We start from the raw sequence: 25,676 nt of genomic DNA, 5'->3' as shown, positions 1-25,676 counted from the left end.
ACAGAAAATACAATGGAAATAACAGAACGTTAAGAGTGTCCTACACAAATATAGATGGATTAATAACAGGACTGAATGAACTGAACGAGTATCTGAAGAAAAAAAGAACTGGACATAATGGGAATTGTAGAGACAAAATTAAAAGGTCCACTACCACCCAACAGCATAGGACACGATGCATATAATTATTGGATTAGAAACAGATAAAACAAGGGGGTGGAGTTATGTTCCTGACTAAGAAGGATATAAACGTGAAGAGTGTCACATATGGAAAGAATAGAGTAGAGTTGATTATGATAGATGTAGAAGACAGAGATAAGAAGAGCAGAAATTTTGTAATTAACTACGTGACCCCAAAAACAGTCTCGTGGGAAGAGAGTAAACATAAAAGTATGTTAGAAGACACAAGAATAACATTAAACAAGATAATGGAAGATGGAGGAAGAATAGTTATGATGGGCGACTTTAATTGCAAAGAAGTCTGCTGGGAAGAGATGACCGTAAAGGGTGGAGAAGACTCATGGGGAAATGTTCTACTTGAGATGATTATTGACCACACAATGACACAATGGATTCAAGAGAACACTAGGTATAGAAATGAAGAAGAACCATCGAGACACAATCACATCAGAATAATCACATCAGAACCTGAAATAGTGGAAAAGATAGAATACCAGGCACCAATAAGTATAAGTGACCACATATTGATAGAACTAGAACTAAATGAGAAAAAATACATGAAAAGAAATGAACAATATAGAAAAGGAAGATTGATGTATGATTTATATATATATATATATATATAATATAAAATAAGAGAATTCTTTCAAAATGATAACTGGGAAAGAATACACAAAGAAGATACAACAGTAGAAGAGAAATGGAATATTTTGACAAAAACTTATAAAAAAAGGAGTGGAAAAGTATTTCCCAAGACAAAAACAAGAAAAAGAATATGTAAAGTGCTGGTACAACAAAAGTTGTAAGGAGTTAAAAGACAAAAGAGACAAAGCTTGGACCAAATTGAAGAAAAACAAAAGACCTGAAAAATGGAAAATATATACTTGTTATAGAAATGAATATGTACAAGCGTGCAGAGAGGAAAAGAAAAAATATGAAAAAGATGTCATAGAAAAATGTAAAGATAAACCAAAACTATTTTACAGATTTGTAAACAACAAACTGAGAAACAAACAAGATTTGGAGAAATTAAGACAAGGAGTTGAATACACAGAGGAAATAGAAATGGTGGAAATTATGAACATTTTAAATCGGTGTTTACAAGGGAGAACATACAACCAGAAGAGATCGAATGGAAAGAGAAAGTCCCCCCTATGAAAGAAATAGAAGTAACAAAGAATGAAATAATGAAACACTTGAGTAATCTTGATGTCAGAAAATCGCATGGGCCAGATGAAATAGCAAACAGGATTTTGAAAGAATGCAGGAATGAACTGGCAGACAAAATACATAGCATAATAAATAGTTCCTTGAAAGAAGGAAAAGTTCCAAAAGATTGGAAAAAACCAAATATAGTACCTATATATAAAGGGTGAAATAAAGAAGACCCTAACAACTATAGACCAGTCTCTCTAACAAGTAAAATAGCAAAAATTTGTGAAAGAATTATCAAAAGTAGATGGGTAAAATATTTAGAAAAAAAACAGCATGCTAAATCCAAGGCAGTTTGGATTCAGAAAAGGACGATCATGTGTCACCAATTTAATATGTTTCTATTCAAGGCTAATAGATATAATACAAGAAAGAGATGGATGGGCTGATTGTGCATTTCTAGACCTAAAAAAAGCTTTTGACAAAGTACCACATAAGAAGTTGCTTAAGAAATTAGAAACTGAAGGAGGAATACAGGGCAAACTGTTTAAATGGATGGAAGACTTTTTGCAAGAAAGAAAAATGAGAATAGTGATAAGAGACACTCAAAATGGGATGAAGTATTAAGCGGTGTTCCACAAGGAACAGTTTTGGCCCCAATGTTTGCTACATATATTAATGATATGGACGAAGAAATTGAAAGTTATATGAGCTTCTTTGCAGATGATGCAAAACTATTAAAAAAAAGTGAACACGGAAGAAGATTGTGAGTCACTACAGAGTGATCTCAATAAAGTATGGGAATGGAGTAGGAAGTGGGAGATGGAGTTCAACACTAAAAGTGTAGTATAATGGAATTTGGAAAAAGCAAAAACAGAATAACAGGATCATAAATTGGGAGAAGGAATAAAAAAAAAAAAAAAAAGTAGAAAATGAGAAGGACCTGGGAGTCGTTGTTATGAATAATATGTCACCTGAGAAACATATAATTAGATTTTTGGAGAAACTTATAATTTGATAAGAACAATCAAAGTGGCATTTACATACCTGGATGAAGAAATGGTGAAGAAAATTCTAATCACTCTGATAAGACCAAGATTGGAATATGCAGCAACGATGTGGTCACCAAGTACAAAAAAATGTATAAAAAAAACTTGAAAGAATGCAAAGAGCAATTACAAAATTGGCACCAACACTCAAAACTATCATATGAAGAGAGACTAGCAAAACTTGAACTACAGACACTAGAGCAAAGAAGAGAGGAGATTTGATAGCTATTTACAGAATCATGAAAGGCATAGAAATTATTGATAGAATCTGATAAAATGGGATGATAGAAATACAAGAGGACACAGAAAGAAAATCAAGAAAGACAGCTATAGAAGAGATGTGAAAAAGAACAGCTTTCCTCACAGAGTAATAGACAGTTGGAACAAGTTAGATGAGAAAGTGGTGTGTGCCAAAACAATACATGGATTTAGAAATAGTTTAGATAAAATGAGATATGAAGACGGGACACCACGAGCATAGCTCCCCTTCCCGTAAAATACAACTAGGTACAACTAGGTAAATACACACACAACAAAATCTAGATGAATAATGACCAGTAGAAGCACAATGAATGAACTCCATGAACAAAGGTCATGCCCTATGTACTACCACTGGGTTGAATGTGCATGTGCATCACACATACACACACTAATTTACATGTATTCACTACACCTGTCCTCCATCTTTCATATTTCTTTCATTTCAGTATTTACTCGTTAACCCCACCTTTAAAATGGTGCATAGATAAATTTTGTTGATACCAGATGATAGCTGAACATTGTCATTCAAAAACATAAAATTTTATTCCCCTTTTAGATTTGGGTTGAACCATATGCTGAATAAAGTCATAGATTATAGAAGTATAGAATCTAATTTCATAATTTTGAAGGGGTTAATTTCTTTAAAAAACATTCTATAGTTTATAAGCACACACTGTGACAGTTGAACGAATTGGATGTGCCTGAATATGCTCCGCGAGGTAGCGCTATATCTAGCGATTCTTTGACCGAAAATTGGCGATTTACCTAGTTGTAAACAAATCTGAAGGGGGCAATGACGAGTGATACCATGATGTAGCAAAGTGATTTAAGTTTAACAAGAATAGAAAAAAGAAGGGAAATGGACGATAAACCGACATACGCAGAGATAACCAAAAGAAGATTAGATGTGAGTATGAAACACCTTTGGGAGTGGTTAGGAAAAAAATATGCAATATAGACAGTCCCAGATATGAAGAGAAATCATTCCATGGATTCAGAACAGAAAGAGGTATCGACCTCAAAAACATACTAATAAACCAAGAAATATTTAAAATGAAAAGGGATATTGTTGAATGGAAAAGGGAACATAACCAATTATATAAAGGAGTGAATTGAGGAAAGAAAATGCTCCATTAGGGAATTGGAAGGAATGAAAGAGGGACTGGCTAAAGTAAAAAATGATAATGAAAAGATGAAAAGTGAAGACACATATAGATAAAAGTTTGTTGAGGGAAGTTAATGAAAATATGTCAGGCAAAGTTGGTGAAAATAAAAAAAAATTAAACATGATGGAAATCAAAAACCAAATGAAGACAGAAGGAAACCAAAAAATACTATTTAAAGAGATAGTCAAAGAACAAATGAACGAAAGTACAAAAGACACAGCGATAAAAGTAATAGAGGAAAAAAGAGATTGGGTAAGAGACACAATAGACAAAAAAAATGTATTGTAATCAATAGTATCAAAGAAAAACATGGACTAATAAGGTTCCAAAGGGAAAAAGAGGAGAATATAGTGACAGAAATACTAAAGAAATACAGGAGGGGCAAGGACTCGAAAAGGCAATAGAAGAGATCTATAGGATGGGCAATATTCTTAAGAGAAGAATAGAACTCAAAGTAAAACTTAATTCACAGAGAATAGCAGAAGAAATATTAACAAACATAGGAAAAATAGCAAAAATCTATGGATAAAAAAGGAGCTGAGTGATGAAAAAGAAAAGGAAAAAACAGTTAAAGTGGAAGCTAAGGAAAAGAACAGAAAACGAAAGGAAGGAGTGTTCTTGGAGAGTGATGGACTTGAGACTGAGGAAATGGTACATAAGGGAGAAGGAAATGTAGGAAAAGAAGAAAAAATAAATAAATAAAAGATAACATATACCAACATAGACGGATTGATATCAGGAATAGATGAATTGAATGACTATCTGGAACAAGAAAAACCAGATATAATGGGGATTGTGGAGACAAAATTGAAAGGATCATTACCACCAAATAGTATAGGCCAAGGATTATATAATTGTTGGTACAGAAATAAAGAAACAAAACAGGGTGGAGGAGTGATGTTACTAACCAAGAAAGGCCTAAATATGACAAAAAATTATAAAAGGAGGGAACTATGTGGAGTTGATTATGATAAGAGTTGAGGATAGAGATATGAAAAATAGAAAGTATGCAGTGATTTATGTCCCACCTAAAACTCATGCATAGAATGAAAGTGAACACTCCAAAACACTGGAAGACACAAGAAAAACACTAAATGAAATACTAAAGAAAGGAGGAAATCTGGTAATTATGGGTGATTTTAGAAAGAAATGACTGTGAAAGGTGGAGAAGATCTCTGGGGAAATATATTACTGGAAATGACCATTGATTTCACATTGATGCAATGGGTCAATGAAAACACCAGATATAGAAATAACAATGAACCCTCAAGATTGGATTTGATATTCACATCGGAACCTGAAATTGTGAATAAAATCAAATACAAGACACCAATTGAAAAAAGTGATCACATACTAAAAGAACTAGAATTAAATGAAGAAACAAATATAGAAATTAATGAAAAATACAGAAAAGGAAGACTAATATATAACAAAACAGATTTTGAGAAACTTGGAAAATTCTTTCGAGAAAAAATAATGAAGAAACAAAAGTAGAAGAGAAATGGACAATTTGGAAGGAAATCTAAAATGGAGTGGATAAGTATGTACCTAGACAAAAACATGAAAGGGTATACATAAAATCCTGGTATAAGAATTGCAGTGAGGCAAAATACTGAAGAGATAAAGCCTGGAAAAGGTTGGGGGGGGGGGAATATGGAAAATATACACCAAACTAAGAAATGAATATGTAAAAATATGTAGAGAAGAAAAGAGAAATTATGAAAAGGACATAGTAGATGAATGTAAAGATCAGTCCAAATTATTTTATAGATATGTAAACGGCAAGCTAAAAAATAAACAGGAAATACTTAAATTATGTCAAGGTAATAGAGAATACATAGAAGATATAGAAATGGTAGATATTATGAACAAATTTCAAAGATGGAAAAAATCTACAGAACTGTGATCAAAGAATTGAAGTAAGATTTCCTCCATTGAAGAAATTAAATATTACTCAGAATGAAATAAGGAATCAAATATTAAAGCTTGATGGTAACAAGTCAAATGGCCTGGACGAAGTTGCAAACTGGATACTGAAGGAATGTATAGACGAACTAACAAGAAAAACAAAATAATTGAATTCTCACTGAAAGAAGGAAAATTATCAAGAGACCAGAAAAATGCCAACACAGTGCCAATATATAAAGGGGGAAGTAAGGAAGACCCAACAAATTATAGACCGGTGTTCCTAACGAGTACAATAGTTAAAATTTGTGAGAGAATCATCAAAGATATATGGACAAAATATCTGGAGGAGAACAATATACTGAACCTGAGGCAATTTGTTTTCAGACAAGGAAGATCATGTACCACTAAGTTAATTTGTTTCTATTCAAGACTGATAGATATATTGCAAGAAAGGGATGGCTGGGCAGACTGTGCCTTCCTGGACAAAAGGCATATGATAAGGTACCCCACAAAATTGCTATATGAACTGGAAACAATAGGAGGCATACATGGAAAACTAATGAATTGGATGGAGGACTTCCTCGTTGTTGGCACCCACTTGTGTCCAAGTATCGGGTTCTAGTCATTCGTCTCCTATCTTCCTACATGGAAGAAAAATGAGTGGTGCTCAGAAATAAATATTCTAAATGGGAAGAAATGGGTAGTGGTGTCCCACAGGGGTCAGCACTAGCTCCGATAATGTTTGCTATATATGTAAATGACATGGACGAAGGCATTGAAAGTTGCATGAACTGCTTTGCAGATGACGCAGAATTATTAAAAAGAATAAACTCCAAAATAGACTGTGACTCATTATAGAGTGATCTGAACAAAGTCTCAGAGTGGAGCAAGAGATAGGAGATAGAATTCAACATCAAGAAGTGCAGTATAATTGAATTTGGAAAAAGCAAGAAGAGAATAACAGGACAGTATAAAATTGATGGAAAAGAAGTAAAGAAAGTAAATTCTGAAAGGGACCAAGGAGTAATCATCACGAAAGAAATGTCGCCAGATAAACATATAAATAAAATAATCGGAGAAACATATAATTTGTTGAGGTCAATAAAGGTGGCCTTTAAATACCTGGATAAGGAAATTATTAAGAATTTATTACAAACACTGATAAGGCCAAAAGTGGAATATGCAGCACTGACATGGTTACCCAGTACAAAAAGGGATGTAAGAAAATTAGAAAGAATACAAAGAGCAATGAGAAAGATGGCCCCAACACATTCAAACCTGACATATGGACAAAGACTGGCTGAACTGGAATTGCCAAACCTAGAACAAAGAAGAGAACAAGGGGACCTACTAACCATCTACAGAATTATGAAAGGAAAAGAACGCCTTGGTAGAGAGGACTTATTAAAGTGGGAGAGAGGAAAAACAAGAGGACATACAATGAAACTCAAAAAGGATAACTACAGAAGACACCTGAAAAAGAACAGCTTCCCACACAGTGATAGATATATGGAACAAATTGGATGAAAAAATAGTGTGTGCAAACACAGTACAAGAATTATAGAACAAACTTGATCTTGTGAGATACAAAAACGGGTCATCACGAGCATATCTCCCCTTTCCGTATAATACAACTAGGTAAATGCACACACACACTTTCTTAAACTATCTTCACCTATGTTTAACAAATTTACTGTCATACAACCTTCGAATTGACCATTTCTTACTGGTGCGCATACTCTTGAATTCCTCTCGCTTCCTTCTAAATATCTATAGTACCCATCCACCTTCCCACCTTTAGGAAACCTAGATTCTCTATTCCATCTTTTCTGACATTGAAAATTTTGGGTAAGAGGAGTTACATGGAGCAGAGTCACTGTTCATTTTCCTTTTTCTATAATACACAGTACCCCTCCCTATCTTCTCTTATCACTCAATTGAATTACAAAGAAAGTCATGGAGGTTTGAGCTGTTTCATAAATTTGTCTTCTAGGCAATGTGATATATGAAATAATGTTATATTGGTGAATATAAAGAGAATCATTATACATTATAATAATACAAATTCTTTTCATCTTACAGCCTCAGCATAGCACGAAGCCAAAAGGAAAAGTCTCGGAAGCATTTAAAGCCTGCAATGAAATTCTCAAAGAACTATTTTCTAAAAAGCACTCAGTAAGTATTTACTGCTTTGCTTTTGTGCATTTGAGTTTATTTCCCCTTGTAAATAAATGAATTGAAAAAATGGGAGAAATATAAAGGCCCTTTCCACATACAAGGGGAGTGGCCCAGCAAAGGCATACATTCACATTGTACTTATCTCACACCCATCCTTTCAATTAAATAAAATGAAGTGACAAATATATGTATGTACATAGATACACATGTATACCATATATCAAGAGGCCACTTGCCCATACAAGAGTGGCCAGCCAAACCATACACCCACTGTTCACCAGTCCCACACCCATCCAACATCTATATGTTGCTTTTATCTTGCTGTTTGTACATGAAGGGTCATCCCTGTCACCCACCCACTACTCAGGTCAGGAGCAAATGCAGCAAGACAGCACCACAACAGGACTTGTCAGTGCAGGCTGGTTTACACCCACTGTTTCATTACATAGCAATCCTGCCCCTTCATTCACTCTAATTTACAGTGCAGACATAGTTTATAACCACTCTCCAAACACACACACACACACACACACACACACACACAAACACCTGTATTTTGCCCTCCATTTCCTGATCAACTGACATTTCACTTTACCTAAGGCCCACCTCTGCCTTCCACACTCTTTTTACTAGTCATTCTTCACTTATTTTTCCCATTTGCCAAAACCATCCCAGTATTCTCAGGTGAACCCTATCTGCCAATGTATTCCATCCCTGCCTGCAGCCTCTCCTCATTTCTCACGCTTTCCACCCTTGCAATCCCCACCATATTTTCTAAGCACTTCATCTCAAATATATTTAGGCCCCTCTGTTTTGGCCACCCTTAGATTGTAAGGTACAGTGTCATTACCCCCCTTTTACATTCTTGTTTTTGCTTTTATATCCAGATGTCTTATTTGTCATTGCATTCTTTCAATACCACCCTCACTTAAGACAGTTACTTAGTTTCCTTATTTTATCATTTATTTCCACCTCAATTCCACCATTCCCTGCTACATATACATGTACCAAGGGCTTTTCCCCCCTGACAAGGGAGGCAGCCAAAGTCAAAAGGCATAATTCCATTCCTACTCATTTCATCCCCATCCACTCCACTCCCCCCCCCCCCCCTTTCTCTCTCTCTCTCTCTCTCTCTCTCTCTCTCTCTGGGATGATGGGTCATCCCTGCATCATGCCCACTGCTCTGGGTCAGAAGCAATGCAGGAAGATACAGTATATCCAAAGCAAGGCCATTTCATATAATCAGTGATACACACACACACAAACAATATGTATACCATAGGCTTTCCTCTTTACAAGGGAGGCAGCCAAAAAGAAAAAGGCAAAAAACCATTCCCACCCATTCCATCCCTAAATACACTCCACTCCCCTCCACCCTCTACCCTCTGTCTTATCCTGGCTATTCCTGGAAGACTGGTCATCCCTGCATCTTGTCCACTGCCTTGGGTCAGAGGCAGTGTCGCAAGACACACCACAATGCCTTTTTGTCCACCTTTTCCAAATAAAGGCCCCAAAAACAACTTCACCCTTTGTTAAAGCTATATGTAACCTTAAATAATTAGAGCTTCCTACATCATCCAGCCCCTCTCCTTTAAGACTTGCTTCCAACTTGCTGCCACCCTCTCCCCTTGTACATCTTATGACCTTGCTTTTGCCAACATTTACTTTCAGCTCTCTGCAGTTACATACCTACACAATCTCCCTCACTAGTCACCTCAGAACATCCTCTGACCCAGCCATATTACAGTGTCATGGCACAACTTCCTGACCACTCTGACTACCACTACTATTTATGATTGTGCAACCCCTGCCTATCTCTAGCATTTACCTCCCATAGTATCTCATCTGTATATACATACATATACCAAGGCTTTTTTCCCCTTACAAGGGAGGTAGCCAAAAAGGGAAAGGCATAAAATCATTTCCACCCATTCCATCCCTGAATACACCACACCCCTCCACCCTCCCTCTTATCTGAGCACCTCCTGGATGACGGGTCATCCCTGCACCTTGTCCACTGCCCTGGGTCAGAAGCAGTGTCTCAAGACACAGCACACCCACAGCAAGGCCGCTTCATTAAGTCGGCGACCCCCCCCCCCCCTCTCCGTCCCACCATTGCATAAAAGGAGAGGATGGGGAGAAATCCCTTCGGGCTGCGTCAAATTTTGCTCACACATTCTACCTCACGCCCCATCCCCCCACCCATTCCACCTCATGCAATCACATCATCCATATACAACCATTCTCCATTCACCCCTGTCTTCTGTCCTTCTGTATATACATACATATATATACCAAAGGCTTTTTCCCCCTACATGGGGGGATAGCCATAAAGAAAAAGGCATAGAATCCACTCCCACCCGTTCCATTTCCTATATATTCCACTCCTCTCCACCCTCCTCCCTCCCTCTTATCTTGGCACCTCCTGGATGACATGTCATCCCTGCATCCTGTCCACTGCCCTGGGTCAGAAGCAGTGTCGCAAGACACAGCACATCCACAGCAAGGTCGCTTCATAAATTCGGCGACCCCCCCTCTCCGTCCCCTCATGCAGAAAAGAAGACGGGGAGAAATCCCTTCGGCCTGCGTCAATTTTCTTCTCACACATACCTCCCCACCCCACAACCCCCACCCACTCCCCCTCATGCATCATAGCATCATCTATACACAACTCCTATATCTGTATATACATTGAACAAACATGTTGTCATTACACAACCCTGATGCAGCCCCACTTGTGCCTCAAACCATTCGCTCTCTCCATTCCTTTTTGGGCACCACTACATAATCTATCAATTCCCTCTCAGCCACCCTCCTGTCTACCACCCTATCCCCCATGTACTTACACTTGTCTGTTCTTAACCACTTTGCTGTCTTCAGCTCCCTTTCTAAATACATTTCTAACATCCTGGTTATACTCCTTACCTGATGACCTGTACCTCCATATCTACATACACCATATCTACATACACATATCTACATACACATATCTACATAGCACCATTATCTACATCAGTGGTTCCCAACCTTTTTTGGCTTGAGGCACCATTACCAAGCCTCTCAGAAGTCCCAAACACTCTTATTAGAAAATCTAAATTCTAGTTTGTCAGTATTTTGTTGATTCAACATCAGTGTAACAAACTTTTGTCCCTGGGTAATATGAAATACTCATCTTTACACTGGTGTTGCTTTAATGAACAAAAATTAATGACAGAGTCGGTTATACGAAAATTATTTTTGCCCCGAATTTTGGCGGCATCCTCAGTTGATCTCACAGCCCTCTTTGGTGCCATGGTACACCAGTTGGGAACTGATCTACATATTTCTCCCAATACTCATGTAAATTTCTCCACTTCAATATTGTCATTACACTCAAAACCCATATCTCGCATTCCAATTTCAACTTTGCCTACTTTCTCAAAGACACGACTTTCCTCCCCTCTTTACCTATCACAATCCAATGCCATTCCTTCTTTCCCCATCACAATCCAATGCCATTCCTTCTTTCCCCATCACAATCCAATGCCATTCCTTCTTTCCCCTTCATCCCCTTGTCATTCCTCACACCTTATCTACCATGTGTCCAAATTATAACTCGTCCTTCCGACTCAGTTTAGTTTCACTCCATGTTGACACATCCACCTTTCTTCTCACATGATACCATTGTCATCCCACAACACAGTTGATGACTCAGTTACTAAGATTCTGGTTGGATTCCTTCAAGATCCTCTAATACTTTGATGATTCATGGAAATAAACATAGACTGGATGATCCCTAGTCTCCTTACTCTCTTATTTAGTCACCTTGTATGATACAATTGGGATCACGATGCAGTGTTCTTACCAACACCTCAGTGGTGCAAAAGGTGTAATGCAAGGCTGATGGGCCAGGGATTGGAGATGGTTAAAGAAAATGGAGAAAAATGGGAGATGAGCCTTTTGTTGTTTGCTGAAGACACTGCACTTGTAGCAGGATCAGAGGAGAGAGTAAGGAAGTTCATGATAGAATTTGAAAAGGTGTGCGAAAGAAGAAAGTTGAAGATAAACAAGGATAAAAGTAAGGTGATGAGATGGCAACAAAATGGAAGTGAGTATTAAGGGAGAGAGACAGGAGAAAGTGGATAGTTTTAGATACTTAGTTGCAAATGTGGCAGGAAAGGGAGGAGTGGAGGTGGAGGTAGATTGTAGATTGAGAGAAGCAAGTAAATGCCATGGGGAATTATGAAGTATAATGAGAAATAGACAATTGGGAATGGATGCTATGAGTAGATTGTATGAAGGGGTGTATGGGATAGAAATATGGAACATAAGAGAGGAAGAGTCTAAATGTGTTTGAGATGAAATGCTTGAGAAGTATGGTAGGGATTACTAGGTTGGATAGTGAGAAATAAGGTGAGGAGGAGAGCAGGGGTAGAAAGGGAATTAGGAGATAGGGTTGATGAGAGAGTGTTGGGATGGTTTGGACACCTGGAAAGAATGAGTGAAGAAAGATTTGTAAAAGGTGTGAAAGGCAGAGGTGGAGGGATTGAACTTGATGGATGGATGGATGAGATGGATGGATAGGGTGAAAGGGGCATTGAGAAAGAGGGGAATGTCTGTTTAGGAAAGGAGAAGACAGAAGATAGGATGAGTGAAGAATGGTTGTGTATGGATGAGCCTGTGATGCATGGAAGGGAGTGGGTGGAGGATGGGTGTGTGTGTGAACACTATTTTGACGCAGTCTGAAGGGATTTCTCACTTCTCATTTTCTGCATGAGGGGACAGAGAGGGAGGTCACTGATTTAATGAATGGCCTTGCTGTGGATGTGCTGTGTCTTGCCACATTGCTTCTGACCCGGGGCAGTGGGCAAGATGCAGGGATGACCTGTCATCTAGGAAGAGCCAAGAAAAGAGGGAAGGGGGTTAGTGAATGGGAGTGGAGTGTGTGAGGATGGAATGGGTGGGAGTGGATTTTATGCCTTTGACTTTAGCTACCTCCCTTGTAAAGGGGAAAAAGCTGTTGGTTTGCATTTTCAGGAATGGACTAAACGAAACTACTCCAGTGTGATAAACCAATAGCAGTCATTGATGGAGCATTGTTCATATAAACTAAAATAACCATGTGAAATATGATACTTGTTTTTTCTTAATTTTAATTCTGTGGTTCCAGGGATATGCATGGCCGTTTTATAAACCAGTGGATGCTGATCTTCTGGGTCTATCGGATTATCATGAAATAATTAAACATCCTATGGATCTTGGTACTGTAAAGGTATGTTTTATAAATCTGATGATTTATAGTTTTTAATTTGAGGACTTTAGTGATTTTTTGGTCTACTTAATTAGTTTCTAATGTATAAGGTAACAGTTTCATAAATTAGGATGTAAATGAATCTCATATAAACCATTAGTAGGAAATTTTATTTGGACTTTCCTTACTTTTACTTAATTTAGTCTTTTTAGTATCTGAGTTCTGTAGACTAAGAAGTCTTATATAAATATGAATGGGCAAGAGTTGTTGGGGGATTGATGTAGTGGTGTTACAAAAAAGAAGGATCAAAATAAAGATGTAAAAATGTATAGGAGAGAGTGGTGAAAGGGAGATTGAGAGTGGAGATTGAATGAAGAGAGGTACTGAAAGTTAGTGAATTGAGTGAAAATGGGAAATAGAGAATACCAGATGAAACAAAGAGAGGTAGTGAAAGAGAGAGGGGAGTAGTAGTACAGGAAAAATGCATGTGTTTGAAGGAGCAAGTACCAAAGATGGTGTGGGGTGAAAAGGATGGGTGAATGGCAGGAGTTAACCACTTCACTACGGGACTTAAATCTCGCGGGCAGCAGCCAATGCCAGCCGAACGACGTGTCGTAATAATACTCGCATCATAAAATATAGTCACGGCTTATATCGATCGTTCTCTCTTTCACCCGTGAATTTTGAAAACCACAGAGAATGGGATTTAGAGCAGATTAGGGAGAATGTAAAAACACAGGGGCGACTACAATAAATATAATCAAGACGCCGATATGGCAGCGTTGTGAATCCACTTGCTCCTCATGACGCCTACGTGTGCGGCACCGTATGGAAGGGGTTAAGATAAGAAGGAAACAAGGGTGGTGGATGGGAGTAGATGTGTGCCTTTGACTTGGCTACCTTCCTTATAAGAAGGGCTCCTGGTTATATAGATCTATTTATTTACTATGGCTTTTTCCCCATTACAAGGGAGGTAGCCAAGTACCCACTCCCACCCATTTAACTTATATCCATTACACTCCCATCCACCACCCTTTCTTCCCCCTTATCTTAGCTCCGCATGGATGATAGGTCATCCCTGTATCCCACCCACATGCCCTGTGTCTGAAGCAATGCATCTAGACACAGTACATCCACAAGGCACCCTCACTTGCTCGGCAAATCCCCTCTCCCTCCCCTCATTTGGGAAAAGAGAAGATGGAAAGAAATCCCTTCGGTTTGCATCCAAATATCATTGGCACGTAACCCCCCACCATGCATCACAGTATCCTCTATATACAGCTATTTTCCACTCAACCTTATCTTCTGCCTTATCCCTTCCTTGCTTAACAGGCATTCCCCTCTTGCTTAAAGCACAAAGGTATATAGAATATACAAATACCAAGGTCTTTCCCCCCATACAAGGGGGCTAGCCAAAGTCAAAAGGCATAATTCCACTCACCCATTTCATCCCCCACTCACCCTACTCCCATTCGCCACTCCTCCCTCTTTTCTTGGCTCCTGGATGACTGGTCATCCCTGCATCTCACCCATTACCCAGGGTCAGAAGCAGTGCAGTAAAACAAAGCACATGCACAACAGGGCTGCTTTATTTAACCCCTACCATACGGTGCCACACACGTAGGCGTCATGAGGAGCAAGTGGATTCGCGACGCTGCCATATCGGCGTCTTGATTATATTTATTGTAGTCGCCCCTGTGTTTTTACATTCTCCCTAATGTGCCCTTAATCCCATTCTCTGTGGTTTTCAAAATTCACAGGTGAAAGAGAGAACGATCGATATAAGCCGTGACTATATTTTATGATGTGAGTATTTTTACGACACGTCGTACGGCTGGCATTGGCTGCTGCCCGCGAGATTTAAGTCCCGGAGTGAAGTGGTTAATCAGCGCCCCACACTGTCCCATCATGCAGAAAAAGATAAGACAGAAATCCCTTTGGGCTGCATCAAAATATCATTCACACCTACCCACTCCCTAACCCCCCACCCACAGTAATAAGACCTAAACTAGAATATGCTGCAACACTATGGGCACCAAGCACAATGAAGAACATGAGAAAGTTAGAAAGAATACAAAGAGCAGTGACAAAGACTGACAAACCTGACATACAAATAAAGATTGGAAAAATTACATCAGTCATCACTTTAACAGAGAAGAGAAAGAGGCGATTTGTTGACCATTCTCAGAATTATGAAAGGGATGGAAATTCTCGACAGAGACGACTTACTAAAGTGGGACAGAAGAGAAACAAGAGGACACGAAAAGAAATTAAAGAAAGACAGCTACAGAAGAGACCTGAAAAAGAATAGCTTCCCACATAGAATGATTGATGTGTAGAACAAACTGAACAGAGAAATAGTGAATCCCAAAACTATACACAATTTTAAGAATAGACTGGATGTGGAGAGATACGAAAACGGGTCACTATGAGCATAGGTCTTGTCCCGTAAAATACAACTAGGTAAATACATATCACAGCATCATCCATACAGTCATTCTCCACTCACTTCTATCATCTGTCTTCTCCCTCAACAGACATCCTCTTTATCAACACTATTTTACCCCATCCATCCATCTCATCCTCGGTTACCCCCACCTGTTCACACCATCCACCTCTGCCTTCCACACTTTTTACTAATTTTTCTGCTCTCATTCTTTCCATGTGTCCAAACCATTCCAATACACTTTCATCAACCCTATCTCCCAATTCCTTTTCCACTCCTCTCATTTTCATCTTTTTTCTCGCTCTACCCAGCCAATAACCCCTACCATACTTCTCAGACATTTGATCTTAAACATATTTAAACTCTTCCACTCTTATGTTCTGTTTCTGCCCCATACATTGTTATTGGCACAATCATACCTTCATACAATCTCCTTTTAGCATCCATTCCCAAATATCTATTTCTCATTACACTTTTAATCCCCTAAGATATTTACTTGCTTCTCTCAATTTACATTCTCCATGCCTCCCTTTCCTGCCACATGCACCCCCAAGAATCTAAAGTTATCCACTTCATTCAGTCTCTCTCCCTTAACCCCTTCCATACGGTGCCGCCTACGTAGGCGTCATGAGGAGCAAGTGGATTCGCGACGCTGCCATATTGGCGTCTTGATTATATTTATTGTAGTCGCCCCTGTGTTTTTACATTCTCTCAAATGTGCCCTGAATCCCATTCTCTGTGGTTTTCAAAATTCACGGGTGAAAGAGAGAACGATCGATATAAGCGGTGACTATATTTTATGATGTGAGTATTATTACAACACGTCGTACGGCTGGCATTGGCTGCTGCCCGCGAGATTTAAGTCCCGTACTGAAGTGGTTAATACTTGCTTCCAGTTTGCTGCAGTTCTCTCCCTTTGTACATCACATCACCTAACTTTCACCAATATTTACCATGAACTCCCTTTTGCAGACCTTCCCAAACTGTGTCACTAACTTCCTTACTCCCTCCACTGATCCTGCTGCAAGCATAATGTCATCAGCAAACCATAACTGGCTTACCTTCCATTTTTATTTATTTACTTTCACCATCTCCAATCCTTGCCCCATTACCTTTTTATACCGCACCACCACCTCATCCATGTACACATTGAACAGCCATGGCGACATGACACATACCTGGCTAAGTCCCACTTACCTGAAGCCACTCACTCTAAACAGCTTTTCTCCTATTCTATATATCTGCAAAACTTCCCATAGTGCCATCCTGTTGACCCTGTCATAAACCTTTTCCAAATCTATAAAGGCCCAAAAAAAAAGCATCCTTACCCTTTGCTAAAGCTTTCTCATAAATCTGTCTTTCCACTAAAATCTGATCCATGCAACCTCTACCTTTCCCAAACCTTCTCTAATCCTCACAAATTTTTCTCTCCATTCCTCTCTTAATCTTCTCAAAACCCTCCCATAAAGATTTCCATCTACACTCAACAAACTGATTCCTCTGAAATTACTACATTCACATATGTCCCCTTAGGGCTCTCACGGGGGGTCGGGCATATGCCCTGGGACGGCACATTTAGGGGGGGGGGGGCAGCACTTCTAGTCTGGACATGCCACCCACAAGGCTGACAAAATAATTATGATAAAAAAAGGTCGAAGGAGCCCTGAATATTTTATCGTAATATACGAATTTTGTGTTAGAATCAACAGAATATGAAATATTTTTCTCTTATCCTTTCCGCAATAGGGACATAATACAATTTTTAATATCTGTTTAATTATTTTGCAAGCTAATAGCTAAAACAGGCTGCAAGGGATGGTGGTGATGGGGAGTGGGGACATCACTGAGAACTTTGTCCCGGGCCAGCACTTGGGCATGTAAGGGCTCTGTGTCCCCTTCCTGTAAAGCAGAACTATACAGGCACTCCTCAAGTCCTCTGGCACTACCCCTTTTTAGAGAAATGTTAAACCTCACCAGCCAGTCCATCATCACTGTACCTCCCTTTTTTAGACACTCGGCAGGACACCCATCAAAGCCAGGTGCTTGGCCTGCTCTCATCATTGTAGTAACTGCTTTCACCTCATCTTTTCTTATTTCTATCCCATTTTCCTCATCCATTGTTATTTCTTAGCACCTTCCACTGCAGCCACCTTTCACTCCCTATCCTTCACATTTAGCTTACATATACCAAAGGCTTTTTCTCCCTTACAAGAGGGGTATCCAAAAAACGAAGGCTTAAAATTCACTCCCATGCATTCCATCCCACACTCCACTTCCATCCAACCCCCTCTTATCTTGGCTCCCTCTGGATGATGGGTCATCCTTGCATTTCGCCCACTGCCCTTGGTCAGAAGCAGTGTCACAAGACACAGCACATCCACAACAAGGCTGCTTCATTAAATCAACAACCACCCCTCTCCATCCCCTCAAGCAGAAGTGGAGATGGGGGGAAATCCCTTTGGGCTGTGTCAATTTATTTTTCACACTTACTCTATCCCCCCCACCCCATGCCATGCATCACAGCAGCATCCATACACAACCACTCACCCCTATCCTCAGTCTTCTCCCATCCTTCCTCGACAGATACTCCCCTCTCTCCCAAAGCCCACCTCATCCCATCCATCCATCCCATTCTTGGTCACCCCCACATGTTCACTTCCTCCACCTATGTCACCAAATTTTCTTCACTCATTCTTTCCATGCGTCCAAACCATCCCAACACTCTTTCATCAACCATATCCCCCAACCACCCGGCTCTCACTCTATGCAGCCTAGCAACCCCCATCATACTTCTCAGGCACCTCATCTCAAACACATTCAAACTCCTCTCTTCCTATCTTATGTTCCATGTTTCTGCCCCAAACAGTGCTGTTGGCATAAATGACAACTCAGCATTTAGCAACTCCCTAAAATATTCTGGCCATCTACCACTTACTGCCACCTCTTCTGTTAACATCTCCCCATCTGTACCTTTTAATTTTTTGTTTTCTACTTGATTCACTTCCCTTCCTCTCTTAATTTCCTTCCAAAATATCTTTTTATTACTTTCAAAATTTTCTGTCATACTCTTTCCACATTTTACATCTGCTCTCCTGTAAAATATCGTTGTCGTCGGCATGTACTCGTATCCGAGCATCATAGTTTCCAGTCCCAATAGAAGGTTGAATAGAGGAGGGAATCATAATAGGTTAGTGGTGAGCCTTCTTATGGCTCGTAAGACCAATTCATGTCCTGAACAATCGAGGGCATTGTTTTCCCACAAATCTTTTATAGAGTGTATGTTGTGTTGTTTGCATGCATGATTGTGTATAATGCAGTCTTCCATTATGTGTTGTATGGTATGGGGTGAAGTGTTACATCCTGGGCATATGGTTGTTCCATTTGATTTTCATTATTGTTCTCATTTTTTTCTGGTGGAATTGTTCCAGTTTTTTGAGTTACCTACTGTAAAGGGTCCAAGTCTCACATGCATATATCAGGGTAGATACTATAATGGTGTTATATACCATCACCTTTTTATGGGTGGTTAGGTCTTTGTTCTTGAACACCCTGGTGGATAGTCTCCCATATGCAGTGTGGCCAGCTTGTAACCTGTTTTCAATCTCTGGAGGAGGTGCTTTGGGTGGAAAGGATGTTTCCCAGGTATGGGAAGTGTTTAATGCATTCAATGGTGGTTCCATCCATGGTGATATTAGTTACCGGTGGACTTTCCCCTGGTCTTGGTTGGGCCAATATCTTAGTTTTGGCCTTGTTAACTGTTAGGCCAAAACATGTGTAGGCAGCATGAAATTATCCACTGATTCTTGGAGTTCTGCTTGGGTGTGGGGTACGGCAGCGTTGTCATCTGCATACTGTAGTTATGTCACATTGATGGTGTTGGTGTTGTGCCGTGATTTGAGTCTACCCAGTTAAAAAAAAAATCCTCCGTCTAATCTGTATTTTATTTCAACCCCTGGGTTGTTGAGGGGTACTTCATATAGCATGGCAGCTAAGTATAAAGAGAACAGGGTCAGTGCCATTACACATCCTTGTTTTAGTCCACATGTGATTGGGAAAGGGACTGACAGGTTGCTCTAGTGGATTACTTTAGCTGTCATCCCATCATGTAGGGCTTTGATCATGTCAACCAAAGGCTCAGGGATTCCAAAGTGATGAGGAGAGACCACATGGTTGTTCTTGGTACACTGTTGAATGCTTTTTTTGAGGTCATAGAAAATGAGGAATATGGGTTTATGCTGTTCTTTTGATTTTTCCTGTAAGCGAGCACATAAAATCATGTCTATGGTTCCTCTATATGGGCAGAAACCACACTGGGATTCTGGCAGGATTATTTCTACTACATTTTGTAAACCATTTAGTAGGATCCTTGCCAAAACCTTCCCTGCAATTGATAGCAAGGATATCCCTCTATAATTCCCACATTCTCTTCTATCTCCTTTTTTTTTAAGATGGTGACAATGAGTGCATCTTTCCAATCATTGTGGGGCCTGTTTTTCTTCCCATGCTTTTAGTATGAGGGAGTGAAGATGCGTCTTCAGGACTCTGTGGGTCAGAAGTTCAGTGGGAATGTTCTCCAGTACTACGGCCTTCCCTTGGCGCATCGAATTCTTGAAATGTTGGTGGTTGGGACATCCATAGTTGGGGTGGATGTTGTGGAACATTTCGGAGGAAGTCTTGTTGGGCTGATGAGTTCCTGTTCAGGAGCGTGTTGAAATGTTCTATCCAACGGGTCTGGATCTCATTGTCTTCCATGAGGATGGTGTTGTCTGCTGCCAGAAGTGTCCCTGCAGGAGTGTGCTTTTGTCCGAAAATTTTCTTTGTGCCTACAAAGCAGCTTTTAAGATCCATGCTGTCGGCATAACCTTGTAGGTCTTGCTCCATTTGCTGCCACCACTCATTTTGTATTTCTCAAAGCCTGGCTTGACACTGTGACTTTGCTTGTGCATATTTAGCCTTCTTTGGTTGGGAATTAGGGTCTTGGTCAAGGGCTATTTGGGTTGTTTGACGTTAATGAGGGACTTGATATCTTCGTTGTTGTCGTCGAACCAGTGCTGGTGCTGTTTGCTCTGGTAGCTGATTACAGTTCTTGCAGCTTCATTGATGGCACCTCATATGTTTAGTCCATTCAGCGTTGGTTGAAGGTTATGCTGGATTGCTGCTTGGAAAGCTCAAGATGTATCAGGATCTTTTAATTTACCAATGTCGTATCTTCTTCTGGCTTCATTTTGATTGATGTTATGTGGCTTCCTTCTGATGGTTAGTTTTAATTTTGTGATGAGCAGCCAGTGGTCTGTCCACCTTTTATAGGGTGGACAGCATTGAGCAGCAGTTCTCCCGAATAGGCCTGCTGCAGGACCTAATTCCTGTGTGGTCACAGTCACAAGAAGTTGCCATCACATGCCTGCTGCCAGTGTGCAGATCCAGAGTAAGAGCTTCCAGCTACACCATGCCTACTCCCACCACCCTTGTCCCATCGCCACTGGTCTTTTTAGGTAGGGTTAGGAGGAAAGGAAGAGAAAGGAAATAAGAGGGTGTTAGGGAGACAGTAGTTAGACTGAAAAGGCTGTTGGCCTGACTTTGTTTATGGTGGCTAACATTTTGCCAGAGTGATGCCCACACACTCTGGCTCTACACCTTCCACCTGTGGCACACAGGTGTCACGTGCAAGACTGTGGTGTGAAGTTGCATCAGTCTGCTGATAATCTAGTCCACCAGATCTCGCCTTGCAGCCAGACTGACTGGCATGGTTTTGTTTTGGAGTTTTCCTTCTAGCATTTACCTAAAGAGGCATACCCTACAAAGCAGCATGTTGACAAAAAGGATTGTGGTACTCCCCAAGGCAGTCGTAGCTCCTCTTGGGGATCGGTGCCACCTGCATAGAGCCGGTGGCCAGGGCTGGTTGCCGCCGTTTGGCCCCACACACAAACACACTGAAAATTCTTGGTGTAACATACGATACATCCATGTCTTTCAAACAACAGAGCAATGGACAAGGCTGGACGGTAGTTATAAATTAAAAGAGATTCACCCCTTAGTGAACCCTTGGAAGTGTCCTCCTTTGGACAGAAGGTCAAGTATTGTCTTGACAAGACTGAGAATTGGCCATTCCTACATTACTCATAAATTTTTAATGGCAAGTGGAGCAGAAAGGCTGGCCCCCCAATGTCCCACTTGCCAAGTAGTTTTGACAATAAGACACATTTTAATTCAGTGCCCTGCATTCTCTAATAAGTGCAGGGCAAATTTTTTAACAGATTTATCTTTTAAAGAAATTTTAGGGGAGGAAGCTCGTGTGAAGAATGTTTTAAAGATTTTAAAAGACATTAATTTATTTTATGAAATTTAAAATTGTGTATATGAATGCTTGTGAGTGTATGTTGTTGATGTGTGTTCGTGAATGTTTTAACTGTTTTACTTGAATTTTTATCTAAAAGATAAATATGCGCTGAATGGCCTACCGGCTCCGGTGCTTGGCCTTCGAGCCAAAAATTCCATAAATCAATCAATCTTTCAAACAACACATATCAAACATAAAAAACAAATGCACACCTAGACTTAACTCACTTAAGTCAATCACTGGAACAACATTTGGACAAAACAAAGAAACTACATACATATACCAAGGCTTTTTCCCCCTTACTAGGGAGGTAGCCAAAAAGGAAAAGGCATAAAATCATTCCCACCCATTCCATCCCTGAAAACACTCCTCACCCCTCCACCCTCCCTCCCATCTTAGCTACCTCCTAGATGACGGGTCATCCCTGCACCCTGTCCACTGCCCTGGGTCAGAAGCAGTGTCGCAAGACACAGCACATCCACAGCAAGGCCGCTTCATTAAATCGGCGACCCCCCCCCCCCTCTCCGTCCCCCCATATAAAGGAGAGGACGGGGAGAAATCCCTTCAGGCTGCGTCAAAATTTTGCTCACACATACTACATCACCCCCCATCCCCCCATCCATTCCACCTCATGCATCACATCATCCATATACAACCATTCTCCATTCACCCCTGTCTTCTGTCCTCTCCCGTCCTTCCTCAACAGACATTCCCCTCTTCCCCAGAGCCCCCTTCTAATACAACAATATACAAACAATGCATACGCTCAGTGATGAATTATGTGAGTCCTGCATGGGCTCCTAATCTCAGTGAGACACACCACAACACCCTTTAAATCATACAAAACAAAGCCCTAAAAACAATTACAGGCTGCACAAATACAACACCTACAGACAATTTACACCATGAAACAAAAGTCCTCAAAGTCAAGGACCACCTCGACATGAGGCACACAAACACTTGCCATAGCCACAACAAACACATCACACCTGCTACACTACATAGCAGAACACCCTCACACACCAAGAAACATTAAAACAACACCCAAAGGCCTGTATCACACACAGATACTCTCTTCTCTTCCTCCACAACCACCAAATACCAGCCTCCGGAAACATATTCATAATCATATCACTCACCACTCCATTAACCCCTTCCATACGGTGCCACACACGTAGGCGTCATGAGGAGCAAGTGGATTCGCGACGCTGCCATATCGGCGTCTTTATTATATTTATTGTAGTCGCCCCTGTGTTTTTACATTCTCCCAAATATTCCCTGAATCCCATTCTCTGTGGTTTTCAAAATTTGCGGGTGAAAGAGAGAACGATCGATATAAGCGGTGACTATATTTTATGATGCGAGTATTATTACGACACGTTGTACGGCTGGCATTGGCTGCTGCCCGCGAGATTTAAGTTCCGTACTGAAGTGGTTAACACACTGAAAGACAACACACTGCTGCATGCCAGACCCCCTGATATCCACCCTTCTGAATCCTCTCTCCCACAAAAGGACAGAGTCCACCTGGCCAGACTGCAGTGCGGCCACCACCCAGCACTTCTAAGCTACCAGAACAGGCTGGATGACCGCATTGTGAACAGCTGCCCAGGATGTAACACTTCACCCCATACCATACAACACATAATGGAAGACTGCATTATACACAATCATGCACGCAAACAACACAACATACACTCTATAAAGGATTTGTGGGAAAACCCAGTTTCGGCTGTAGCATTCCTTGGGGAGACGGGACTGCTCGGACAGACAGTCTAGGGAACGACAACAACAACAAGGCAGCAGGGGGGTCTGATTATGCCGCCTGACATGCATTCTGTAATAAACGGGTGACCACGGGAAGGTAGCATGTGAGCAGTTAGGAGGAGAGGCTATAGGAAGGTTAAGAATAGCTTAGCCTAAGACATGCACTCCAATCACCACCCTGTAAAATATAAAAAGTAAATGATAATTAAGTGTATTCAGGGATGGAATGGGTGAGAATGATTTTATGCCTTTTTCTTTTTGGCTACCCCCCTTGTAAGGGGGGAAAAGCCTTGGTATATGTATGTATGTAAATGATAATTAAGAAATTGGCAAGAGCCTCCAGGCATGACTGTAAATCACTTAGGGAAGAGATATTGTGTTGTTTTCTGGGGAAGTATGTCTTAGAAGTATGGGGGTTACTAGGCTGGATAGAGTGAGAAATGAGGAGGTGAGGAGGAGAACAAGGGTGGTAAGGGAGTTGGAGATAGGGTGGATGAAAGAGTATTGGGATGGTTTGAGCACATGGAAAGAATGAGTGAAGGAAGACTAGTAAAAGAGGTATGGAAGGCAGATGTGGAGGGAGTGATCATGAGGGGGCGACCTAGGATGATATGGATAGATAGGGTGAAAGGGGCTTTGAGGAAGAGGGGAATGTCTATTGAGGAAGGACGGGAGAGGACAGAAGACGGGTGAATGGAGAATGGTAGTATATGGATGATGTTGTGATGGATGGGGGGATGGGGGTTGAGGTAGTATATGCGAGAAAAATTTGATGCAGCCCGTAGAGAGTTCTCCCCATCTTCTCCTTTTCTGCATGAGGGGATGGAGGGGGGGGGGGGCGGTCACCGATTTAATGAAGCGGCCTTGCTGATGTGCTGTGTCTTGCAACACTGCCACTGACCCAGGGCAGTGGACAAGATGCAGGGATGACCTTTCATCCAGGAGGTGCTAAAATAAGAGGGAGGGTAGAGGGGGTGTGGAGTGTATTAGGGATAGAATGGGTGGGAATGGTTTTTATGCCTTATTCTTTTTGGCTACCTCCCTTTTGGTATATGTATGTTTCTGGGGATTGTTAGTATGGGGTATTGTAGTATGAGGTGTCCTGTTCTCTGGGGATTATCAGTATGGGGCATTGCATTATGAGGTGTTCTGTGTGATGGTTGCATCTGGGGCAGTCTAAATTTGGTTAGACCTGTCTGGGTGGGACATGATGGCCTGTCTGTCACCTCATAGAGGCTTGAAGATATCCACCTGGACATTCGTGTTAGGATGTCTAGCTTGAATATAGAGATGTCCAAGAACAACAACTTATGAGGATCCTGCTCTCAGTTGCTATTCTTGGGAGCCTTCTATATTCAGGCAAGACATCTTGCTATGAATGTCCAGGTCACTGACCAATGAAAAGTGTTAAGAAGTAGTAAGAAATGTATAGGTAAGGCATAGGGCAGGGGTGGAAAGAACTATTTGGTTGGGTAGATCAAAGAGTGTTTTAGTGGTTTCAGCATATGAAAAAAATGAGGATAGATTAGCAAGGAGTGGAAAAAAGTACATACATATACCAAAGGATTTTTCCTCCTTACAAAGGAGGTACCCAAAAACACAAATGCATAAAATCCACTCCCACCCATCCCATCCCCACATACTCCACTCCTGTCCACCCTCCTCCCTATTATCTTGGCTCCTGGATGTCCCCCCCCCCCCTCCATGCAGAAATGAAGAATATGGGGAGCTGCATCATTTTATTTTTCACACATACTCCCCCATCCCCCCTCGTGCATCACAGCATCATCCATACACAACTATTATCCATTCACCCCTATCATCTGTCATCTCCCATTCTTCCTCAACAGACATTCCCCTCTTTCTCAATGCCCCTTTTACCCCATCCATCCATCTCATCCTTGGTTGGCCCCCTCATGTTTACTCCTTCCACCTGCCATCCACATGTCTTTTAGTAGTCTTTCTTCACTCATTCTTTCCATGTGGCCAAACCATCTCAATA

General features: G+C 40.7%; 1 protein-coding gene across 11 annotated transcripts in view; it reads left to right on the top strand.

Annotated features, from left to right (window-relative positions):
• LOC143033834 (uncharacterized) overlaps positions 1 to 25,676 on the top strand; it is a 446,867-nt gene that overhangs the window by 83,522 nt on the left and 337,669 nt on the right. For all 11 annotated transcript variants that reach the window (XM_076199375.1, XM_076199378.1, XM_076199376.1 and 8 more), the window contains 2 exons: positions 7,799 to 7,891; positions 13,044 to 13,145. In XM_076199375.1, coding sequence (XP_076055490.1) covers positions 7,799 to 7,891; positions 13,044 to 13,145 — 195 coding nt within the window. The remainder of the gene's footprint in view (positions 1 to 7,798; positions 7,892 to 13,043; positions 13,146 to 25,676) is intronic.

Source organism: Oratosquilla oratoria, chromosome 16, assembly GCF_046742065.1.
Source record: "Oratosquilla oratoria isolate Oo_2021 chromosome 16, ASM4674206v1, whole genome shotgun sequence".
NCBI classification, from domain to species: Eukaryota; Metazoa; Arthropoda; class Malacostraca; order Stomatopoda; family Squillidae; genus Oratosquilla; species Oratosquilla oratoria.
The sequence above is the reverse complement of the archived record's forward strand: the minus strand, read 5'-3'. Positions and strand labels throughout refer to the sequence as shown.